This window comes from Apis florea, unplaced genomic scaffold (assembly GCF_048593485.1).
Source record: "Apis florea isolate Af1SG1 unplaced genomic scaffold, ASM4859348v1 contig_3203_pilon, whole genome shotgun sequence".
Lineage (NCBI taxonomy): Eukaryota > Metazoa > Arthropoda > Insecta > Hymenoptera > Apidae > Apis > Apis florea.
Genome location: NW_028256723.1, coordinates 6,322,021 through 6,342,384, shown reverse-complemented (window position 1 = coordinate 6,342,384; position 20,364 = coordinate 6,322,021). Strand labels below are relative to the sequence as shown.

The following is a 20,364-nucleotide window of genomic DNA, read 5'->3' as shown; positions in this document are numbered from 1 at the left end:
ATTGCTGATTATCCATATTTGATATTATTAGGTCATTTAAGAGTTTTAAAATTAATTTATATTTAAATATATGAAGATGTAGATAATCAAACAAAGATAGATAGAAATCGCGTTAAACTTTGAATCAGTATTTGCTGATTCAAAACTTTGTGATTCATTATTATATGAGGTAGATTTGTATACATTGATTACTTCAATCTCATCAAGGGAATTTTTTTTTAATATTATAAATAATTTCATAGTGAAAGATCGAATTGTTACTAAAATTATAATTTTTATTACAAATTCCATATATTATGTCACACATGATAAATAAAAATTTATTATATTATAGTATAAACGCTTCTATTTCTTTATTGTTAATATAATGAATTTTATCAAAATTTTTTATTCTTTATGATAATAATAAATTTTCACATACAAAGATAATGAAAGAGGAAATAATCAACAAAAATTGTATTATAATTAAAATTACAATAGGGAAATTTAAAAATCTTTTATATGTATTATATTTAAAATATTATCCATTACATTTAATACAAGTATTTACATACCTAATTAATTAAATGATATATATTCAAATGTTATTTGAGTTATAACATTATATGCTTTAATAATAGCGTCTTCTTCAAGTTGCTTGTAATATTCATGAAATACATAAGTATTCCATCTTGCCTCAACCATTATATTATTTTTCTGAATATTTGATTGCCAACTTACTAGCATTGCAGTACATATTTTGTTTTCAAAGTAAATAGTTTACATATTATTATTTTAATAAGAATATTTAAATTTCTCATATATTTCAATTATAATTATATATATTATAATTATAATATATAATTATATATTTGTTCATCTGATTTAAATTTTTTTCTATTATTTAATTAAAAATATTGTCTAGTATTTCTATATTCACAGATACATGAGGTTAGAATGTATTCAAAAGAGAATAATTCATTTACTTTAATTTATATAGATATATATTAATTTGTATATTATATATCAAAATATATATTAAATTTCTTATAAATAATTTTATATTTAACAATTTCACTTAATTATATTAGAGTGGGATCTTTAATTGAATATTATTTTTGTTTAAATTATTTCTATTTTGAATTATACCGCCATTTACTGAATGATATACGTCATACTAACACGCCTTTCATCATACTTTGATATCTTGTCGATAGTAATAGACAGTAGAGTCATGTTATGATGAGAATCACGATTTAAAAGTGGCCGTTTGTTCTTCTAATTTTATCTTCTTTGAAAAAATCGCAATACGTCGTAAAAGAGAACGCGGTAAAAGCGCGAAATTCCGCGCTAAAATGAGTCTTAATATATCAAAGTTATTTTCAAGAAAGAAAACCGGTACAATTGATACAGTCGCTGAGATTGGTCGTCCTACCAATGTTTCTCATAAATTTCATGTGAGTAAAAATGCCGAAACAGGACAATTGGAAGGTCTTCCTGAATCTTGGATTCGTCTACTCAATACACAGATATCAAAATCAGAGCAAGATGAACATCCTGCTGCAGCTTTGCAAGCAATCAAATTTTACAATTATTCGATAAAACGGAAACCAGAAGAAAAAGTATTCAAACCTTTCGTTACAGAAGATTTAATTGAAGAAGAATCTCAGGAAATTGATAAAATTTTATCAAAAAAATGTCAATCTGAAGATTCAGATGAATCGAGCACTGCAAGTTCAACAGATAGTCAAGTGCAAGAGTTACCAGAACTTCCACCAAAAGTTAACAAGATTCCGAAACCTACACCACGAATGTGTCCTGAAAGAATTGAAAAAACTATTACTGAAATTCTTGAAGATTTAAGTACATATCAAATTGAAGATGATCATCCACTTGAAATTGAAAATGAACAAAATAAAACAGAAGAGAGCCCCATTTTACGAAAGAAAATAGAATGTTCTACAATAAAACTTAATGATGAAGAGATTTTTGAAGAACTTCGGGCTATTTGTCATAATGGAGATCCAAATCTTCGTTTTGAAAAAACTAAAGAGGTTGGGGCTGGTGCTTCAGGTACTGTATTTATAGCTACTGATATACAGACTAATCAAAAAGTTGCTATAAAAGACATAGATTTATCAAAACAGCCAAAGAAAGAACTAATATTGACTGAAATCAAAGTTCTTAAGGAATTTCAACATCCAAATTTGGTGAATTTTTTGGATGCATATCTTTTAAATGAGCATCTCTGGGTTATTATGGAATTATTAGAAGGAGGACCACTTACAGATGTTGTTACTGAAACTGTAATGAAAGAAGTACAAATTGCAGCAGTTTGTAGAGAAGTTTTAAAAGCAATTAGTTTTTTACATACAAGAGGAATTATTCATAGAGATATCAAATCAGATAATGTACTTCTTGGAATGAATGGTGCTGTGAAAGTTACAGACTTTGGTTTTTGTGCTAATATTGATGGTGATGAAAAACGTCAAACTATGGTTGGTACTCCATATTGGATGGCACCAGAAGTAGTAACAAGAAAACAATATGGTAAAAAAGTAGATATATGGTCTTTAGGTATTATGGCTATTGAAATGATAGAAGGTGAACCACCTTATATGAAAGAAACACCTTTAAGAGCTTTATATTTAATTGCTGCCATTGGTAAACCTTCTATACCCAGATGGGACACATTAAGTCCAACATTTCAAAATTTCTTAGAAAAATGTTTGGCAGTTGAAGTTGATGACAGGGCAACTGCAGATGAGTTATTATCCCATCCATTTTTAGAAAATTGTGCAGAATTAACAAGTCTGATACCATTAATAAGAACTGCACAAAGAATTCTTCATAAAGTGTTCCATTAGATAATTTTTTAAATAGAACTCAAAACCTATTTTTATATGAGTATAATATTGCATTGATTACTTATACAATGCAATAAGTATTCTACATATTGCACATAATTTAAATATATACAATATAGTAATTAATCTATTTTATATGTGACTATCTATTATATTTATAACAATGTTATTAAATTTTTAATAGAATTAATTTAGTAGAAATCATGATATAGTAATAAAGAAATTACTATAAGATAATTTTTAAAAAATTATTCATTTATATAATAATTTCATAATATAATATAAACAATAGATTAATTTCTATTACTTTGAATTTTTGGAAAAATTAATATCTGTTATTAATAATGTGCATTATTCATTTTTATGTGCAATATTCATCTTCTTTTTATATGTTTATTTCTATAAAAAAAAATATAAGATTCTATCAATCTTTAGAATAAAATAAATATAGAGAAAATACAAGTCAGAATCATTGTATTAAAAATATATTTAGTGTTTCATATTAGATTATGACTTTACTTTAAAATTATTTGCATTTACTATATAATAAGGTATAATTTGTTCATTTATTTTAAAGGTTCATTTTTACCAAAATAATGTACTTAGTTTGTTTGAGAACTGAAAATGTTACAAGTATGTGCTGCAAAATATGTGCACATAATATCTATCAGGGGTATAACTGCAACTTATTTTGTATTATCAAAACACTTTTTAAAGTAATAATTCCAATTTAGTCATAGTACAAATTAAATTTATAATTTTGATTTAACAATTTTGCTAATTGATGTTATAAGTATGCATCACATTTTATTATATCTTTTGAATTGCATATTTTTTCTATTCAAAATTATAATTTAGAAAAGTAAGTTATGCCATACATTTTTAAATCAAATAATTTATATTTAAGTATTAAATTAAATTATTTAATATTTGTTCAATCATAATTTAATTGCATAAGGAAGACCACTTTTTTATAAAAAATTCTATATTCCTTATTTTGGAGGAATGTTTTATTATTAGTAGTGAGAAGTTGTACCTTATGATTCAATGTTATAAGCACATGTATTAATAACTAAGTATTATAAGTGATGTGATATATCACACATTATAAAATGCATTTTTTAAAAGCATTAGCAGTCTCAATTAGTTTTATAAGACTTTACCAAATTTTATAATATGCAACTTTTTAAGAAATTTTTTGTATTTTAAAATTTAATGCTATTCATATGCCAAATTTTAACAAGTACTATTCTTTTAAATAAGTACTATGAATTATGTATATAATATTGTATTTATATCTTTTATAAAAAATATTTGAATTTGTATTACAATTAAATATTATCTATAATTAACTTAGTTTAAGATCTGAGCAGTAATATCACGACTGTGATAATGAAAACTGAATCCTGTTATTATTGTATTTCTGTATTAAATATCACCATATCATTTTTATTTTTTGTTTTAACTAAATTACTTATAATTTGTATGAATGATATTGAATTTAATTTCAAATTAAAATAATAAATATTTACATAAAATTATAATATAATTCAATGTATAAAATTGATAATTCAGTTATTTTAATCATTTAATAATTAAATGTAAAATATATTTGATTTTAATTATTACATATATATCTATATATTAAGAATTGAACAATTTGTTAAAAAAGAATTCTATAGCTGTAACATTTGTGCCTTATCAAATCAATACATATGGTTCTCTACCAATTGCCTTACAAATACATTTATCAGTGATAATAGAACAGATATAAAAAAAAGTTAAATATAACAATCTATTGATAAGAACAAAAAATACTAAATTTTGTTAAATATGTATGTATTATTTTCAAATGTATATGAAAAAACACATTATATGGTTTTAACAATAAATACTTTATTTACAAGATATAGCAATGATTTTGTACATTTTACTAAAATCCCCAAAATTCTTAAATCACACTGAAGTTTTTAATTATACATGCTTTTAATATTTGAATATTATTTTATCTAATTTTGAATATTTATTTATATATATTTACATTATTTTATACAAAATTTTATAATATATATATAAAATAATATAATTTTTATTATCTACTATTATTACATGAAAAAAGTTACATCAGTGTGATTATTTTATTAAATTATGTATATAAATAGTAAATCAGATATAAGTTATCCATTTACAAGAAAATAAATTACATATATTATATCTATAATTAATTGAAATAAATTCATATAAATTTATATTATTTATTAATTTTGATATAGGAAGATCAACTTATACCTTATTAAATATTAAATTTTTTATTATTTTATATATATTAATTTATTATTTTTGTATATTTTATAGATATGCTATTCAAAAGTTTTTAAAATATATATATATATGTGTGTGTGTGTGTATATATATATATATATATATATATATTTAAAAGTTTTTATCAAATAAAAAATTTGATGGAAGTGTAAAATACATTAAGTAAAAAAACAAATTTATATAATTATTTATATTTGGTATGTGTAATTGTTTATAAAAATGGTTTTATTAATAATATAATAAAATTGATAAAATTAATTTATTACTTTAACCTTAATGTTTTTCACATTTCCACTAAAATATTTTTAATTATTAATCTAAAACTGGCAGTATCTAGGCAGATAAATAAAATTTTTTTTTTGATTATGATTTGAAACTTTAAAATATTTAAAATTATTTTTTAAATATTTCATACATGAAATTTTATGTGTATAATTTTTAAAGCATAATAAAAGCTATGAATTTATAAATGGTTTAAAATTTAAACTTATTATTTATAATTTATTTTTAACGAAATTATGAATTCTTCAGATCTATTTTTAGAAAATTAGTATAACAAAGAAAACTATAATTTTAATTGAAACCTAAATTATTATGTCAGTAAGTTTCTCAGAATTAATGTTTTTTAATTAAAGGTCAGTCCTGTGCGTACCTTAGTGCTCGTAATCTTCCTGCAATAAGAAAAGATGGGTCTTCCAACATAGCTTTTAAAACAGCCAAAAAGTCGGCTGCTTGATCTTCATCAATTGCTCGTCTATCGTACGATAAGGATGTTGACATTTTTGTTACTTTTTGTAATGCAGCATCTACAAAATATATATAATACATTAATATTTTATAATATTATCTTTATAATATTATATTTCTAAATGCTTTTTAAATGCTTTTTACTTAGTTCTTCTTGACCACTTCCAACTGCTAGTATTGCTGTTTGCGGAAGATTTATAATGGCCCTGAATTGCTTAATACCAAACATTCCTAAATTGGATATTCTAAAAAAAAAATATTAGAAATATATATAAAATATAATTTATATCTCTATGTTTCATTCATAAATTCATTTATTTACGTGAATGTTCCTCCTTGGAATTCTTCCGGTTTTAATTGACCAGCTTTAGCTTTTTGGGCTAATTCTTTTATATTTTTCGAAATATCCAGTAGACTTTTAGCTGTAGCATCAAAAACAATTGGCGTAATAAGTCCTGATTCAATAGCAACTGCGATAGAAATATCAACTCTTGGCATTTGAATTATCTATTAAAAATAATATTTATGAAATTTATTATATTTAGTAAATTTCAATAATTATATCAAAGTACATACTAACTTGATCATTTTTATATAATGTATTTATAAATGGACATTCAACTAATGCGTGTGCAGTTGCTTTTGTAATGAAATCGTTTATCGAAATGTTAATACCATCGGCTTTGAGTTCCTTACGAATTTCATTTATTTTATCAATTTTAATATCGATAGTTGCATAAGAATGCGGGATAATTCTCTAAAAATTTATTAAAAATTTATTTTCTATTATGCAGAAAAAGTACAAGAAATATTGCATATATTAATATATAAAAATAGTTTATAATTACTTTTGATTCTCCAAGTCTTTTAGCAATGATACTGCGTATATTAGAAACTGGAATATCTTGATAGGAGGAGGGAACACCACTGGGTACATGTTTCTTTACAAAAATATCAGGTTGCTTTTGATCTTTAGGGGGAGGTGCTATTTAAATAGAAATATAAATTTCAATATACATAACATATATCTATATATAATAAATATTATTTTCATATTTTTATTATTTGTTTTTACATACCTGTTTTTGGTGCAACTTTTTTTATATTTTTTGCTTGAATATAACTTAAAACATCACTTTTTAGTAATCGATTAGGCCGGCCAGTACCTTTAATTTCTTCTGCTTTTAATCCATATTCCTCCAATAATCGTCTTACTGCAAGACCATATACTCTGAAGAAAAAAAAAACAATTATACATAATAATAGAAAACATATATCATAATTCAAAGTTAAAAATATTTCTATGCATACTGTCCACTTGGTGCAGGTGGAGTAACAACAGAAGGAGCTGGAACACCTACAGGAGGAGCAGTTGGAACAGCTACAGGAGGAGTAGTTGGAACAGCTACAGGAGCAACTCCAGGAGCAGCAGTAGGTTTTGTTATTGTTGGAATTACAACATTTTTCCAATCCATTCCTTTTTCTACTGTAATGGCAATTAATTCTCCTATTTCCGCTTCACTTCCTTCAGGAACCTGTTTCATGATAAGTCTTTAAGTGGATATTACAATTTTTCAACAGAACATATTGAATGTTTAATAACAATTATATACAAGTATTTTTGCAAGTATGCTTTCATCCTCAATTTCAAAAGTCATGACAGCTTTGTCTGTTTGAATTTCAGCCACTGCATCCCCAGGTTCTATTGTTTCTCCTTCTTTTTTAAGCCATTTTACTATCGTACCTGAAGTCATTGTTGGTGAGAGCGCTGGCATACCAATATTTGTTCTGAAAATAATAGAATATTATATTAATATAATCTAATGTTTAAATTTTTAATAGTTTTCTTTATGAATGAAAGAATAAAAATAATATATTTATTACTTTAATAAATACATACTGTCCAGGAGGTGTTTGAACTGGTGTACTTGGAGGAGATGGTGGTGATGAAGGAGAAGATATTGGTGATGATGGAGAAGATGTTGGTGATGATGGAGGACCAGTAGTTGAAGATGCAGTTACAGGTGATGCAACTGAAACATTCTCTGGCATTTCCACAGATTTCCAATCTTCATCGACATCAACTGTAAGTGCTATTAATGTTCCTACTTTGATATCTTGAATTCCTTCTCCTACCTAGAAAGTATTATATTAAATTTATTTTTGAAAATAATTGTTAAATATAATATAGAGTTTAACTTTAAAATCTTACAATGATTTTTGCAAGAATACTCTCATCTTCTAATTCCAAAGTAACAACTGCTTTGTCAGTTTGAATATCAGCAACCGCATCTCCTGCTTCAATCTTGTCACCTTCCTTTTTGAACCATTTCACAATGGTACCCTTTTCCATAGTAGGTGACAAAGAAGGCATTAAGATACTCTTGCCTTGGACTGAAAATAAATGAAAAATTATACTATTGCAAGATTGTATATTGAATAAAAATTATATAATTTTAATATTATTATATATATAAGTTTCATATAATTTTAATATTAGTATGAAACTTGATTGCATAATCAAATTAAATAATACATGCAAATACATTATAACAAACAATTATAACAAGTTATAATGAATGAAAAATAACAAAAATATTTTTCTTCAATATCTTAGACGTTATAATTTATGTATAAGTTAATCAATATTATTTCAAATAAATATCATTTGAATATATGAATGTATGTTAACCTCAATCATGTATAATGGTATTATTAATATATTTCTGAATAAATTGCATACCATCGAAAACCCAACTTGTATGGAAACATAATCGTTGATATTTTAACGGCACGAAAATTCGAGGTACTACACGACTATTATTTTTAATGGATAAGAGTCCAATCCTAGGTATCATCATTTGCGCCATATTTGATGTGAAGTAATTGAGTTTTCAGTATAGATTATATATATATTAGATCACTTTCGACCTTCACAATGAGAATCTATTTATCAGATAAATCCGTTATAGGGTAAAGTCTTCTACTCAATACATTTTTTAATGACGTCGCATTAACTATTACTAAATAATTAATTATTTATTAAGTATATAATTATTTATTTAATTACATTTATTATGATAAAATTTTACATTTTTTTCCATATTATATTATAAAAATTAAAAATTTAAATTTCAGGTCTATTGATGTATTGCAAGTAACAATATACTACTACATATATATATATATATATATGTAATCATCGTATAAATATATACATTGATTATATAATTACAGCATATAATAAAATTATTACTATCAAAATATATTAAATATTTAGCCATTTACTAAAATCTTTTAATAAACAATATGAAATTTATTTAAATTATAGCTTTAAAACTAAATAATATAGATTGATAACTTTTTCTTAGATAATTATTTTGACTTATAACTATTTATTATAAAAAATTTAACAAATCATAATACTTTTTATTTTATAAACATATTTTTATATAAACAATTTCTATGAATAATATAACGTTTATTGAATTTTCATTATTAAAGTCTTATTTTTAATCTTTAAATCTTAAAATATAAGATTATAGTAAATGAATGAATAAAGTAATTAATTAATCACAGTTTATTCATTGATATGTAACGATCATTATCTCATAAATATATCGCAATGAAATTTTTCAATCCTTTTTTTTTTTTTATAAGAATCGATGAAATTCTTATAAGATTTTACAAAAATTTTATTGAGTTTTGCATTCTTCTCGATCAGCATTTTGTGGCCAATCACATACATTATTCTTCGTATTCCAAATCAATTTGTTTGGACAAGTGAATTTTACTGCCCTTCCGTGAACACATTCATAATACTGCAACAAAAATTATATTTATATATATACCATTAAAAATTTTTTTAATAAGTAAATAAATTAATATAATAAAAATGTTGAAGAATGATTATTTACAGAGTTGCAATTTTTAGACGGAATGAATTTATCGTTATTTTCACAATCGATTTTATCTATTTCTCCATTGTCTATCGGTGGAATAGATTCAGATTTATCTTCTTCTGTAGAAGTAGATAAAATTATTTCTGGTTTTTGAGTAGACGGCTCTGTAGGTTTGTAAGATGGCCGAGTAGATTGAATAATTTGAACGTTATCTGTAGTGCTTGGTGGTCTTGCCCATTCAGGCTAACAAAATCAAACAAAAATAATATTTGATATAATATTTATCAAAAGCATATATATATCGATGATTATTTATATAAATACATAATTTAATATATATTAAGCTAGAATTTGTTTTATTTTAATAAAAGCATAATTTTTTACCGTAGGGGTAGTATGAAAATCTTTTTCTGGCACGTTATATCCTTCTAATCCTTCATGAATGACATTCATTAAAGGATTGCGGTCACCACAAAGTCCTTGAAAATCGTCCATATCAATAGCCCAAACCATAGCTCCCGCGTACCGAGATTCCTTGATAAAATCGATCTTATATTTCACACTTTCTACGTTTTCATAACCGACCCATTGCGTTCCTATAATTATTTAATTAATTTAAATTTTTCCTCAAAATTATTTACTGCGCGTATATTCATACCTTGATACATATATGGAACTTTGCCAATATTGTCGAATTTTTGAGTCCAGTTACTACCTGGTGCTTGCAATCTGGTACAGATCTAAAAATAGACATCTCTTTATTATTTTTTTTTTTTTTGAGAAAAACGAACGTTAAAAAATTAACATTATAAAACGACAGAGAATATTTGACATTATGATTGATTCTAGATACTTCGTAATAAGCAAGAAATCCTTTAGCTTGAGTATATTCTCCAGGTTCCCCACCACCAGCCTCTTTATTGATATAGGTACCAGGCTCGTAATTGGTGTTACTCTGACTGAGAGTAAATGTACGTCCATACAATGGAATTCCAACGACCAATTTTTTAGCAGGACAACCTTTCTCTTCCCAAAGTAGAAGACCATCGTGCTAACGAGAAAAAAAAAAATGTTGAATATTATGAGCAAAAAAATAAAAAATTCGACAGATAAAACGCATGTAATTCGAGGAGAAATTTATTACAAATTCTAAATTCGTACCACGTTCAATTTTTCGTATGCCCATTGGTCGTGGGGACGACGATAAAGTGGACTATGCACATCGGCGAATCCAGCCCAGTTACCTCGAAGATCGTAAGCCATTACGTGTACGGCATCCATATTTCTGCGAAAAATAATTTTATATACTTTATCATAATTCGAAACATTGATTGAAAATTGAAGCTAGAATCTCGATTTTTCTTCGGTAATTCATACTTTTTAACTCTTAACTTACTGGCATATTTCTGGTACGTGATATCCTTCGTCCAAACGGAATTTCGCCATTGGCACTGCGATTGTCAGTTCCCATCCTTTCTTTTCCCTGTCGAAAGCGCGTCTTATTTCTTCAATGAAGTAGAAGAAATTGTCCTTGTCGGAAAACCTGCCACCTCTGTCACTGGCTCCAGGATATTCCCAATCGAGGTCGAAACCATCGAAACCGTATTTGTGCATAAATTCTGAAGACAGAAAAATAATAACAATAACACGAAATTTAGGCCTCGTAATAAACGACGCAACGATATAAGTTTTTTAAAAAAAAAAAAAGGAAAATGTTTAATCCCAATCCTACATTATCTTGAGAGCAACACGGATATATCTGACATTGAAATTATTGATTTTTAAATTCGCTCACGAAAATTAGACTTCCCAATAAACGACGCAACGATATAAGTTTTTTAAAAAAAAAAAAAAGGAAAATGTTTAATCCCAATCCTACATTATCTTGAGAGCAACACGGGTATATCTGACATTGAAATTATTGATTTTTAAATTCGCTCACGAAAATTAGACTTCCCAATAAACGACGCAACGATATAAGTTTTTTTTTTAAAAAAAAAAAGAAAATGTTTAACCAATCCTATATTACCTTGAGAGCAACACAGGTATATCTGACATTGAAATTATTGATTTTTAAATTCGCTCACAAAAATTAGACCTCCTAATAAACGACGTAACGATATAAGTTTTTTTTAAAAAAAAAAAAGAAAATGTTTAACCAATCCTACATTACCTTGAGAGCAACAAGAGTATATCTGACATTGAAATTATTGATTTTTAAATTTTCGCTCACCAACTACACTCTTGATGAAACTATCGCGTCTTGCTTTCACGCTGACCAGGGCACTGTACTTTTTGCCGCCCTCTCCCCAACCACCGACGGCCACAGAGGTCTTCAAATGAGGGTATTTAGATCTGAGATTGTTGAAGGCCAAAAAATTGCCCTTGTCAACGTCCAAGTCTGGATCCAAGATGAGCACTTCCCAGGTCACGTTGCTCACACCGATGAACGAATAAATGACGTGGGTGCACAAGTCACCAGGTATATCGTCCACACCGTAACTGCCGACGCCCTTTCGATAAATCGCCCAGTTGCTGAAGTAACACGTTATCCTGGCAGGCTGGCTTGCTGAAACTTTTCGAAAAAATAATTAATATCGTAATAAAATCCTGTTTCACAAGGGTCGAACGAACCGTTAGAAACCGTGTTTCGAGTGTTTTTATTAATGCATCGTAAGAAATTACCTGTGTAAACGAGAAACAGGGGAAGCGCCAAAAGAAGACATTTTCCCGATGTCATTTTGAAAGCTGTACACAAAATTTAGATATAATTAGTAATTTATATTTGTAATTTTTTTTAAAAAAAATTTTCAATTACGATGACTTCTTATACAAATTCTGAATATTCAATTTCAATAGTATATTCAATGATGCCTTTTCAAATTGACAAAATCGATGATAAACGGTTATAAATATAATTTATACAGAATATGTGTAAATTGAATAATTCTTTTAGCGACACGTTATCGAAAAAAATTCGATTAATTTTTAAAATAAAGCCAATATTAAAATATTCGAGAAGAAATTTTGACAGCGATCTGATCGATGATGATTAAAAACGTATCTGTTTCAATCGAATATCGAGTCACTTGAGAGAATGTATTTGAAAGAGGAATGATTTACCGAATGGTCGAAACGTATCGTCTATTCCTCGAATAGGAGCGATCTAAGTTTGTTTTTAAGTAAAGCAAATATCACGATATCTCCGTAAATTTTATCATTCGAATAATCTCGTTTCCGCACGAACGCCACGAACAAATTAACCGTGTCCAATCGATCGATCGTTTCCTCGATCTTGATCTTGGACGCCGCGAAGAGAGAGAAATCTCATTTGGAAATTGAATAAGTCACGTGTAGTTCGCCAAATTCGATTTCATTCGTTCCGCTAGCTTATTACTTCTCTTTTTATCTTTTTTTTTTTTTCTGTACAACAAAACAGAAAACAGAATTTCAATATTTTTACGTTCACATTTTTTTATTTTCCTTTTTCATCGTCTAATTTACGAATAATATTTTCCAATATTGAGAATAAAATATAAATATACAGATATTTATACTAAAATTACGAAAAAAAATTGTATGATTTATAATTCATATTTATAATATTTTAATTTTAAACAAATTTTAAAACAATACGTAGCTTTGTATGCGCAAATAGAAAATTCTATTCTTTCGAAATTTCTTGCATACTTGCTACCATTATTTTATAATATCATATACATTACATTATCGTTTCATATTTATATCGAGTCGAACCGACATTTTGCTCGTCTCGAAACGAAAACGAGTTTGTGTCCAAAGAAGCGGCATAGAATATTAAAAGTTCAAGCACCTTTGCAACGGGAGTTCTCGAGCACACGAGAATTCGATACACGCAACAATCCAGCTCCGATAAAAGTTGTATACGTATATATATATTTTTTTGTGCGAGTCCCAGCCCGATAAAAAATCGACGCGAAATCAAATTACTCTCATAAAACGAAACGCTCTCGTTGCGGGGAGGCCAAATTTCAATATAAAATTTTCGATCGATTTGGATCCATTTTCTCGCAAAAATAAAACGCGAACACCTCTTGTTGGTAACAGGATACATTTATATCGAACTTGTATTTCCTTCTTAGAAGATGATATCTTCACGCGTATTTTGTTTTTCTTTTTTAAATAATTATTTAATTGTTCCGATCGAGAATTGATTTGATTTCCAATGTGAAAATATTTCGTAAAATATTTCGACCGTGATGCGAGTTACGAGCAAGTACAATGTGTGCACGAAAATATCGAAACGAAATTTTTCAAATAAATTATTTTCTTCCCAATTCGATTCTCTTCGAGATCTATTTCTGAAATATACATAATATTTCGAGAGGGAAGAAAACGATTATTAACGAGGAAAGAAAGAATCAAAAGAATAAAAGAAGAGAATTTTTCCGACGATAAAAATCCATTTTTTCCTTCCGTTCGTATCGACTGAGGATTCCAGCTCATTGTCTCCGATAGAGGCGCCAGTCACGGAACGACAATCGATCCGAAATGAGGCAGGAAGAGAATTACAGGATAAACGGGAAACAAAGGCGAAGGATCAAAGACCCGTCCTTGAGTCTTTTAGAAGTTTCGCGCGAAATAAAAGAGGCAGATAATGATCCAGGCTGCGAGAATAAAGGAAGACAGTGGGAAGACCACGGCTTTTTCGTTGTTGCGAATTAAAATGCTGGCTGCATCGGATCCCTCGTCTACTATCGAGCTGCATCGCGAATACAAACACGCCCTCTCAGGGACCTCTCGGGAGGATCTCTATTTCCAGCGGGATGATAACTTTAACTTTTAAAACGTTTAAACGTTTCGTCGATCCTTCTAATCTTTTCCTTTTCGTGTCTCGAATTGCGTTTATATTACAATAGTTTCTTGCAACAGTTTCGAAGAGGAGATTTGAAAATTGTGTAAATTGTTTTTTTTTTTTTTTTTAAATATTTTGGGCATTTTGTGCGAATTTGATCTAAAATAGTTTGATCTATAATCTATAATCTAATGTTTTTAATTTTCTAATGTTGCCTTTATGCATTAGTTAATTCATTCATACACAATCTCGAATCAATATTCAAGAAATGAATCGGACAGTTCGCTTTCGATATTCTTCGTTGGTTCTACACACGCTTTCGAGGTTCTTCCTGCTCTATAAGCAAACAGGGACGTGGCTATCTGTGTTAGATCCTCGACTCGATACATGATGCAATTTGCTGCAATTCGATTAATGTTAAGGCAGACAAAAAAATAAAGTTAATAAAATAAATAAATTAAAAAATAAAAAAAATTAAAAATAATAAAAATTCGATAATCGTTTGATTTGACTTTCGATATCAATCGATATAAATTAATCAATTAATGCTTCTTTATCTAACATGTATTTTATCTATCCAACTATTTATTTAATTCCAATCTATATAAACATGTATCTACAATATCACTTAAAAACAGTCATATTTTTACATAAAATAAGAAGGAATAAATAAATAAATTTTTATAAATAATTTCAAATATAATTTCAATAGTAAGTATTCGTATGTGCATATATGAAGAAATATTAATTGAATATTTAAAATTTGTTTACAGATAATAATAAAAAAAAAAACATTCAAAGAATCAAAAATTTGATTTTAACTTGTATCTCATTCAATATTTCGTTTTTATTAACAATACAATTATTGTTTTATCATTTATTTTTACTACTTATTTTTAGCAACTTCAGCAAACTTTATAGCAATTAAATTTAATATATGACTCTTTCAATTTTATTGAGATCATAGTAGATTTGTAACTAATAAATCAATCGTCATTTTGTCCGATGAGAAGATAATTAATTTTAGAGTCTTTAAAATCTTAATTCCTTAAATCTTTCGAATTCCATCTAGGAATTATTTTTGAATTGCAAGTCGATAAAAGAGATAATAAAATGAAGGAATGTCGATTGAAAAACGAAATGTGATACGAATGAAACAAAATTTTATCCCTATTTTGTATAAATATCGTTTTGACGATCTAAGATAAAATTTGGCGATAGAAATTGCCAATTTTTTTCTATAGTTTTTCTGTACAACGTGTGAATATTTGATTTGCCCTTGAAAAATAAATTGTTCGATGTTTCGATCGAGTAGAGAAGAAAAATAAAATTTCAAATATGTTTACTTCCTCGCGACTTTGGAATAATGGAAAAATAGAATTTTTATCGTAAAACATTTCTTGTTTTAATTTTTAGATTATGAGAAGATTTTTCTGAAAATTGTTTTCATTCTTCCAATCAACTTTTCATTCATATATCGTGTCCTACAATTCTTTTATCATGTTTGTCAATATTATTACAAAAACACATACAATAATTGTCGAAATAACGATTTTAATTACAATAATAAATAATAATAAAGTATTAATCATTATTTACGAATACGATTTTAAAAAAGAGCGTCAAATAAAACGAGAGAAAAGTGAAACGAGATAGAAACGAACAAACGATCAATTAAAATACCTAATATCGCATTCTTTAATAATGAATTCAAGACAACTCGAATTCTGAATTTCAAAATAAATTTTCAGCAGAAGATAGAATAAATCATTGAGGAAGCAAGTCAGCAAAAAAGGAACGAGCAAATCGTGTTGTCAATAATTAAGCAAGAATTGACTTAAACTCAAAAGAGAGTTAGCTAAAACAAACATTATTCAACGATTGATTGAAATATTTAATGATCTTACTTTTAATAAATTCGAGTCACTTACCTCGAGCTGGGAATGTCAAAATAAATTTTCAATAGAAGATACAAGTCACTGAAGGGGAGCAAGTCACCAAGAGAACACGAGGATTAAAACGAAATGAAAATCACGATGCATTGTCGATAATAATCGAGGATGGGACGAGAAGAGTCGAGAAGAAGCGATTCTAAAGAAGAGGAACTGGATTTCAGAGAAACGAACGTTGAGAGGAAAGCAAAGAGAGTAGAGAACTCACCTTCGCGAGTAACTCAGAAAAATCGTTGCCTCGGCCGAGGTTAAGCTCTCATATATACCCAGATGGACCTCATTAGAATTCAGGTGCAAGGCCTGGCACGATTGGTTGGTTCGTCGACCCTCTGTCGTCAACAACGAGAGGGGCGATCACGATCCGTCACCGCTGATGCCTCAGATCTCTTCGTCGCCTTTTCTTGCCTTTTCTTTTTTCTTTTTTTTCTTTTTCTATTCGTATACAGATCCCTTTGTTTTCAATCTACCCTTTCTTCCTTTGTTCCTTTTTTCATTTCAATTTTATCAACTTTTGCTTCGCCCAAGATCACATTTTATTGAAAATATTTTAATATATATTTGAATTAAAAAATTGAAAAGAATTGATGATTATTATCAATCGTTTAACGAAAGTTCTTTTGTCATATGGATGTTTTTTTTTAATTATCAAGAAGAAGAAAGATTATATAAGTCTTTTTTGTACTACAAATGTTACTTACTTTGTGCAAGAGAATTTCTTCTTACTTTTAACAAAATTAAAAAGAAATTTCATTTTTTTCCTTTCCTATAGATGTTGGTATTAAGTCTTCAACTCTGGGAATTATTTTAACAAGGTTATTTGAAAGTGGAAACTTTATCTGAGATTTATTAATAAAAATCTGCATTTTGCAAAATGTTTCTGTAAAAAATGTAGACATCTTTTTCATCACGACCTTCAAATCAAATGTGTATTAATTCCATCCAAAAAAATTATTACCATAAAGAATCGAGAAATTGCTTGAAATAAAATTTAAAAAGCAATTTAGTCAAATAGTCAGGAACAAGATGAATGAACAATCCAAACTCATGTAATATGGATTTTACTTTATTCGTGTAACAATAACAGTTCCTGTTTCCACAGTAGTTTCCTTTTACAATAGTTTATTTCGCTCAAACTACCCTAATGGCGCGGTGGCAACCGCAGAAAGCAATCCTACGCTGGTTTCTCAGGTACCATAGGGCCAATGGGGGTGTCGAGCGAACAGTTTTTCACATATGAAAACATACGCATCGTCGTTTCTCTCCTTTTTCTCGAACCCTAGATGTTCATTGTTTTAATGACTCGCGATGGTAGTATGTCCATCCATAAGGGAAAGTTCTTAAAAAGGGCACGATGGTAACGATTGCGCTAAACGGCCATTCTTCTCGACCTCGAGACGAATGATCGTGATTCGATCGCGTTTTTCCGATCGTTGGATTTCACCGTGCGTCATCCTACATCGTATACACGGATCATCGTATCGTAAAAAATTATTCCTAACATTGATGCCTGTGGACCATACAATTCTCATATAATAGATAGAAATCGCATCTCTTAATTAGCATGATTAACGAGATACCTTTTTCTCGGGGTTTGACAGTCGTCGAGGGGAGATCCTTACGCTTAACCTTACTTTTTTTGTGCAGGGCGTTAGTCTCGCTGGTTTCATCCTTCTTTTCTCTCTCTTTCTTTCTTTCTTTCTTTTAATTGACGAGCAGTCGCCGTGTTTCGCGATCGATCTGCATTTGTAATTTGGCACTCTTCAATTTCGCTCGAACGTTCTACGACTTTTTTTAACAGGCTACAACAATGCAAGTTAGCTTATAAACACTCGTCCATCTTTGCGACGCTTCGCGTCTAAATGCTGTATCTTAACTCTTTGAAGCGTCGATATTTCTTTCTAGGTTGTTTTAGTTGTGACATGGATAGAAATAAAAATTGATAAATTTTTATAATTTGCAGGAAAAAATTTGAAAAATCTCGAACCGAGCGTTTGATCTTATGATAATAAGAAAAATAATTGCAATTAATTCGATTATCGCTTCAAAGAATTAAGTTTCGATTATATCGAAGGACACGCCGACAATCGATTTCCATTAAATGGATTCGACATCGAACGATTGTTGCACGCATCTAAGTTTCTATATATAACTTATCTAGTCGCACTTTCAAAGCTTATTCTTCTCCCTTCGTTAAATAATACGAGTAAACGATCTTAGAAAAACATAAATACACGCTACTTCGAAAAGTTGAAAGTAGCGAAAACGACGTAGAACGCGCTGTTTATAGGACGTTTCTAAAGCGTACATATGTGTTACGTGTTTCTTAAATTACGATTCAACATCGAGTCAAATGCACTTATCTGAAAGTTCGAGAAAGTTTATAATAAAAGTGTCGAAATACTCGAATGATTAGCGAGTCATATAAATCATATGCATTTGATTGTGTTGAAATTGGAGCAATTTATGGATAGAAACACCGATCAAACGTGCAGAATATATGGACGATACCACGTTAAATTTTACGTTCACTTTTTGTCAACGGTTATACGATGTATAATTATCATTTATAATAATAATAATTAATAGAGTTTCAACGATAACACATATTTTTATCAATAAACATTTTATCGTTATTCTGTTGAATAAGAGATTTTGTATAAAAAAAAGTTCAGTGAGCACTCTAATCCTTTTAATATTAAGAAATATTTTGTATAATTGGTTTTTCATTTGTTAGATTATTTTTGATTGGAACAAGTGTTATTCGATTGATCCACACGAGTAATAAAAATTCTTATATGATAAGATAGTTGACATGTAATTTTGAACATTTCATTGATGATTCAATCATTACACTTTATATACTGAAAACAAAGCACTGAGTATACACAGATGTTCGAAGAATTTATTTCCAAATTTCGTATACTCTCGATCGGTGTTTTATACCTAAAAATGACTCATCTCAGTCAATTCAATGATCGTTATTTAGAGGTTATGTTTATTCATTATTTGACTATGTTGCGTTGTTCATAGCACCTAGCGTAAACGCAACCTTATATTCTATCTTATTTCTAATATACATATTCATTCCTCTTACATAAATCAACTTGAACCGATGACTCCCAAACTCGTTGCAATATATACATATATATATATACATACATACAATAAATTATTTGCTATTAACTTTAGTAAATGTAAATGTAAATGTAAATGTAAATTCAAGACTGAAAGACGAGTTTGCAAAGCATGGTTTCATATAACAAACATAAACTGAATTCGGCCAATACGTAGTTTATAAACGAAGTTTTTATTAATGAAAGAATTATAAAAAATTCTTGAGTCAATAGATTTGACTAAATGGAAATTGAAATTAAATAAGAATTAATGTCAGAATCTAAATAATATTTTTTTGACAAATTATAGTGACAAGAAATTGGAATAGCATTCACATTATCTAATATTAGCCGAAGTCAGTGATTAATCATGTTTATATAATTATTTATATAATCATGTTTATATAATTATTTTATCATTATACTTGATTTCTTTCCTATATAACAGCATTCATACGAGTTAGAGGAATTCGATTACAGTCATTTTCTAAATGATTCGCATTGTGCGATCGCTGTTTCTTAATTTATTATTAATATTATGATTATTATTGTTGTTGTTATTATTGTTATTATTTATTATTGTTATTGTTGTTGTTATTATTATTATTATTATTACTGTTATTATTATTATTATTATTATTATTATAA

General features: G+C 27.7%; 3 protein-coding genes across 5 annotated transcripts; 1 reads left to right on the top strand and 2 right to left on the bottom strand.

The window, feature by feature from the left end:
- The first annotated feature begins 1,168 nt into the window (after nt 1-1,168).
- Pak3 (p21 (RAC1) activated kinase 3) lies at nt 1,169-4,754 on the top strand. The gene has a single exon (XM_003693801.4). It carries the CDS (start codon nt 1,335-1,337, stop codon nt 2,844-2,846), a length of 1,512 nt encoding a protein of 503 aa, XP_003693849.1. The 5' UTR covers nt 1,169-1,334; the 3' UTR covers nt 2,847-4,754.
- LOC100866569 (uncharacterized) lies at nt 4,723-8,935 on the bottom strand. Its single transcript, XM_003693785.3, has 11 exons — nt 8,659-8,935; nt 8,128-8,309; nt 7,816-8,051; nt 7,529-7,703; nt 7,227-7,450; nt 6,995-7,146; nt 6,764-6,900; nt 6,496-6,672; nt 6,238-6,422; nt 6,060-6,160; nt 4,723-5,974 (listed from the first exon to the last, which is right to left on the bottom strand). The coding sequence occupies exons 1-11, from the start codon at nt 8,783-8,785 to the stop codon at nt 5,805-5,807; spliced, it is 1,866 nt and encodes a 621-aa protein (XP_003693833.3). The 5' UTR covers nt 8,786-8,935; the 3' UTR covers nt 4,723-5,804.
- Nucleotides 8,936-9,323: 388 nt separating this feature from the next.
- LOC100866847 (endochitinase) lies at nt 9,324-17,116 on the bottom strand. Of its 3 annotated transcripts, XM_086911314.1 has the most exons (11): nt 16,812-16,988; nt 16,583-16,742; nt 12,503-12,565; nt 12,051-12,392; nt 11,214-11,436; nt 10,979-11,102; nt 10,671-10,868; nt 10,476-10,557; nt 10,202-10,413; nt 9,833-10,060; nt 9,324-9,736 (listed from the first exon to the last, which is right to left on the bottom strand). In XM_086911314.1, the coding sequence occupies exons 3-11, from the start codon at nt 12,555-12,557 to the stop codon at nt 9,611-9,613; spliced, it is 1,590 nt and encodes a 529-aa protein (XP_086767440.1). In that variant the 5' UTR covers nt 12,558-12,565; nt 16,583-16,742; nt 16,812-16,988; the 3' UTR covers nt 9,324-9,610. The 3 variants fall into 3 exon arrangements, with proteins under 3 accessions (XP_086767440.1, XP_086767441.1, XP_086767442.1); XM_086911315.1 differs by lacking the exon at nt 16,583-16,742 and having other exon boundaries at nt 16,812-17,116; XM_086911316.1 differs by lacking the exons at nt 16,583-16,742; nt 16,812-16,988 and adding an exon at nt 12,941-13,167.
- Nucleotides 17,117-20,364: the final 3,248 nt, after the last annotated feature.

What these genes read in the sequence shown, in the direction of transcription:
- Pak3 (XM_003693801.4), top strand. Translation starts at nt 1,335, where the DNA reads ATGAGTCTTAATATATCAAAGTTATTTTCAAGAAAGAAAACCGGTACA.
- LOC100866569 (XM_003693785.3), bottom strand. Translation starts at nt 8,785, where the DNA reads ATGGCGCAAATGATGATACCTAGGATTGGACTCTTATCCATTAAAAAT. An exon ending in TACAAGTTGGGTTTTCGATG is followed by an intron (nt 8,310 to 8,658) that starts GTATGCAATTTA and finishes ATTTATTTTCAG; the next exon opens with TCCAAGGCAAGAGTATCTTA. An exon ending in TTCCAAGGAGGAACATTCAC is followed by an intron (nt 6,161 to 6,237) that starts GTAAATAAATGA and finishes TTTTTTTTTTAG; the next exon opens with AATATCCAATTTAGGAATGT.
- LOC100866847 (XM_086911315.1), bottom strand. Translation starts at nt 12,557, where the DNA reads ATGACATCGGGAAAATGTCTTCTTTTGGCGCTTCCCCTGTTTCTCGTT. An exon ending in TTTCATCAAGAGTGTAGTTG is followed by an intron (nt 11,437 to 12,050) that starts GTGAGCGAAAAT and finishes TTCTGTCTTCAG; the next exon opens with AATTTATGCACAAATACGGT. An exon ending in CATACGAAAAATTGAACGTG is followed by an intron (nt 10,869 to 10,978) that starts GTACGAATTTAG and finishes TTTTCTCGTTAG; the next exon opens with CACGATGGTCTTCTACTTTG.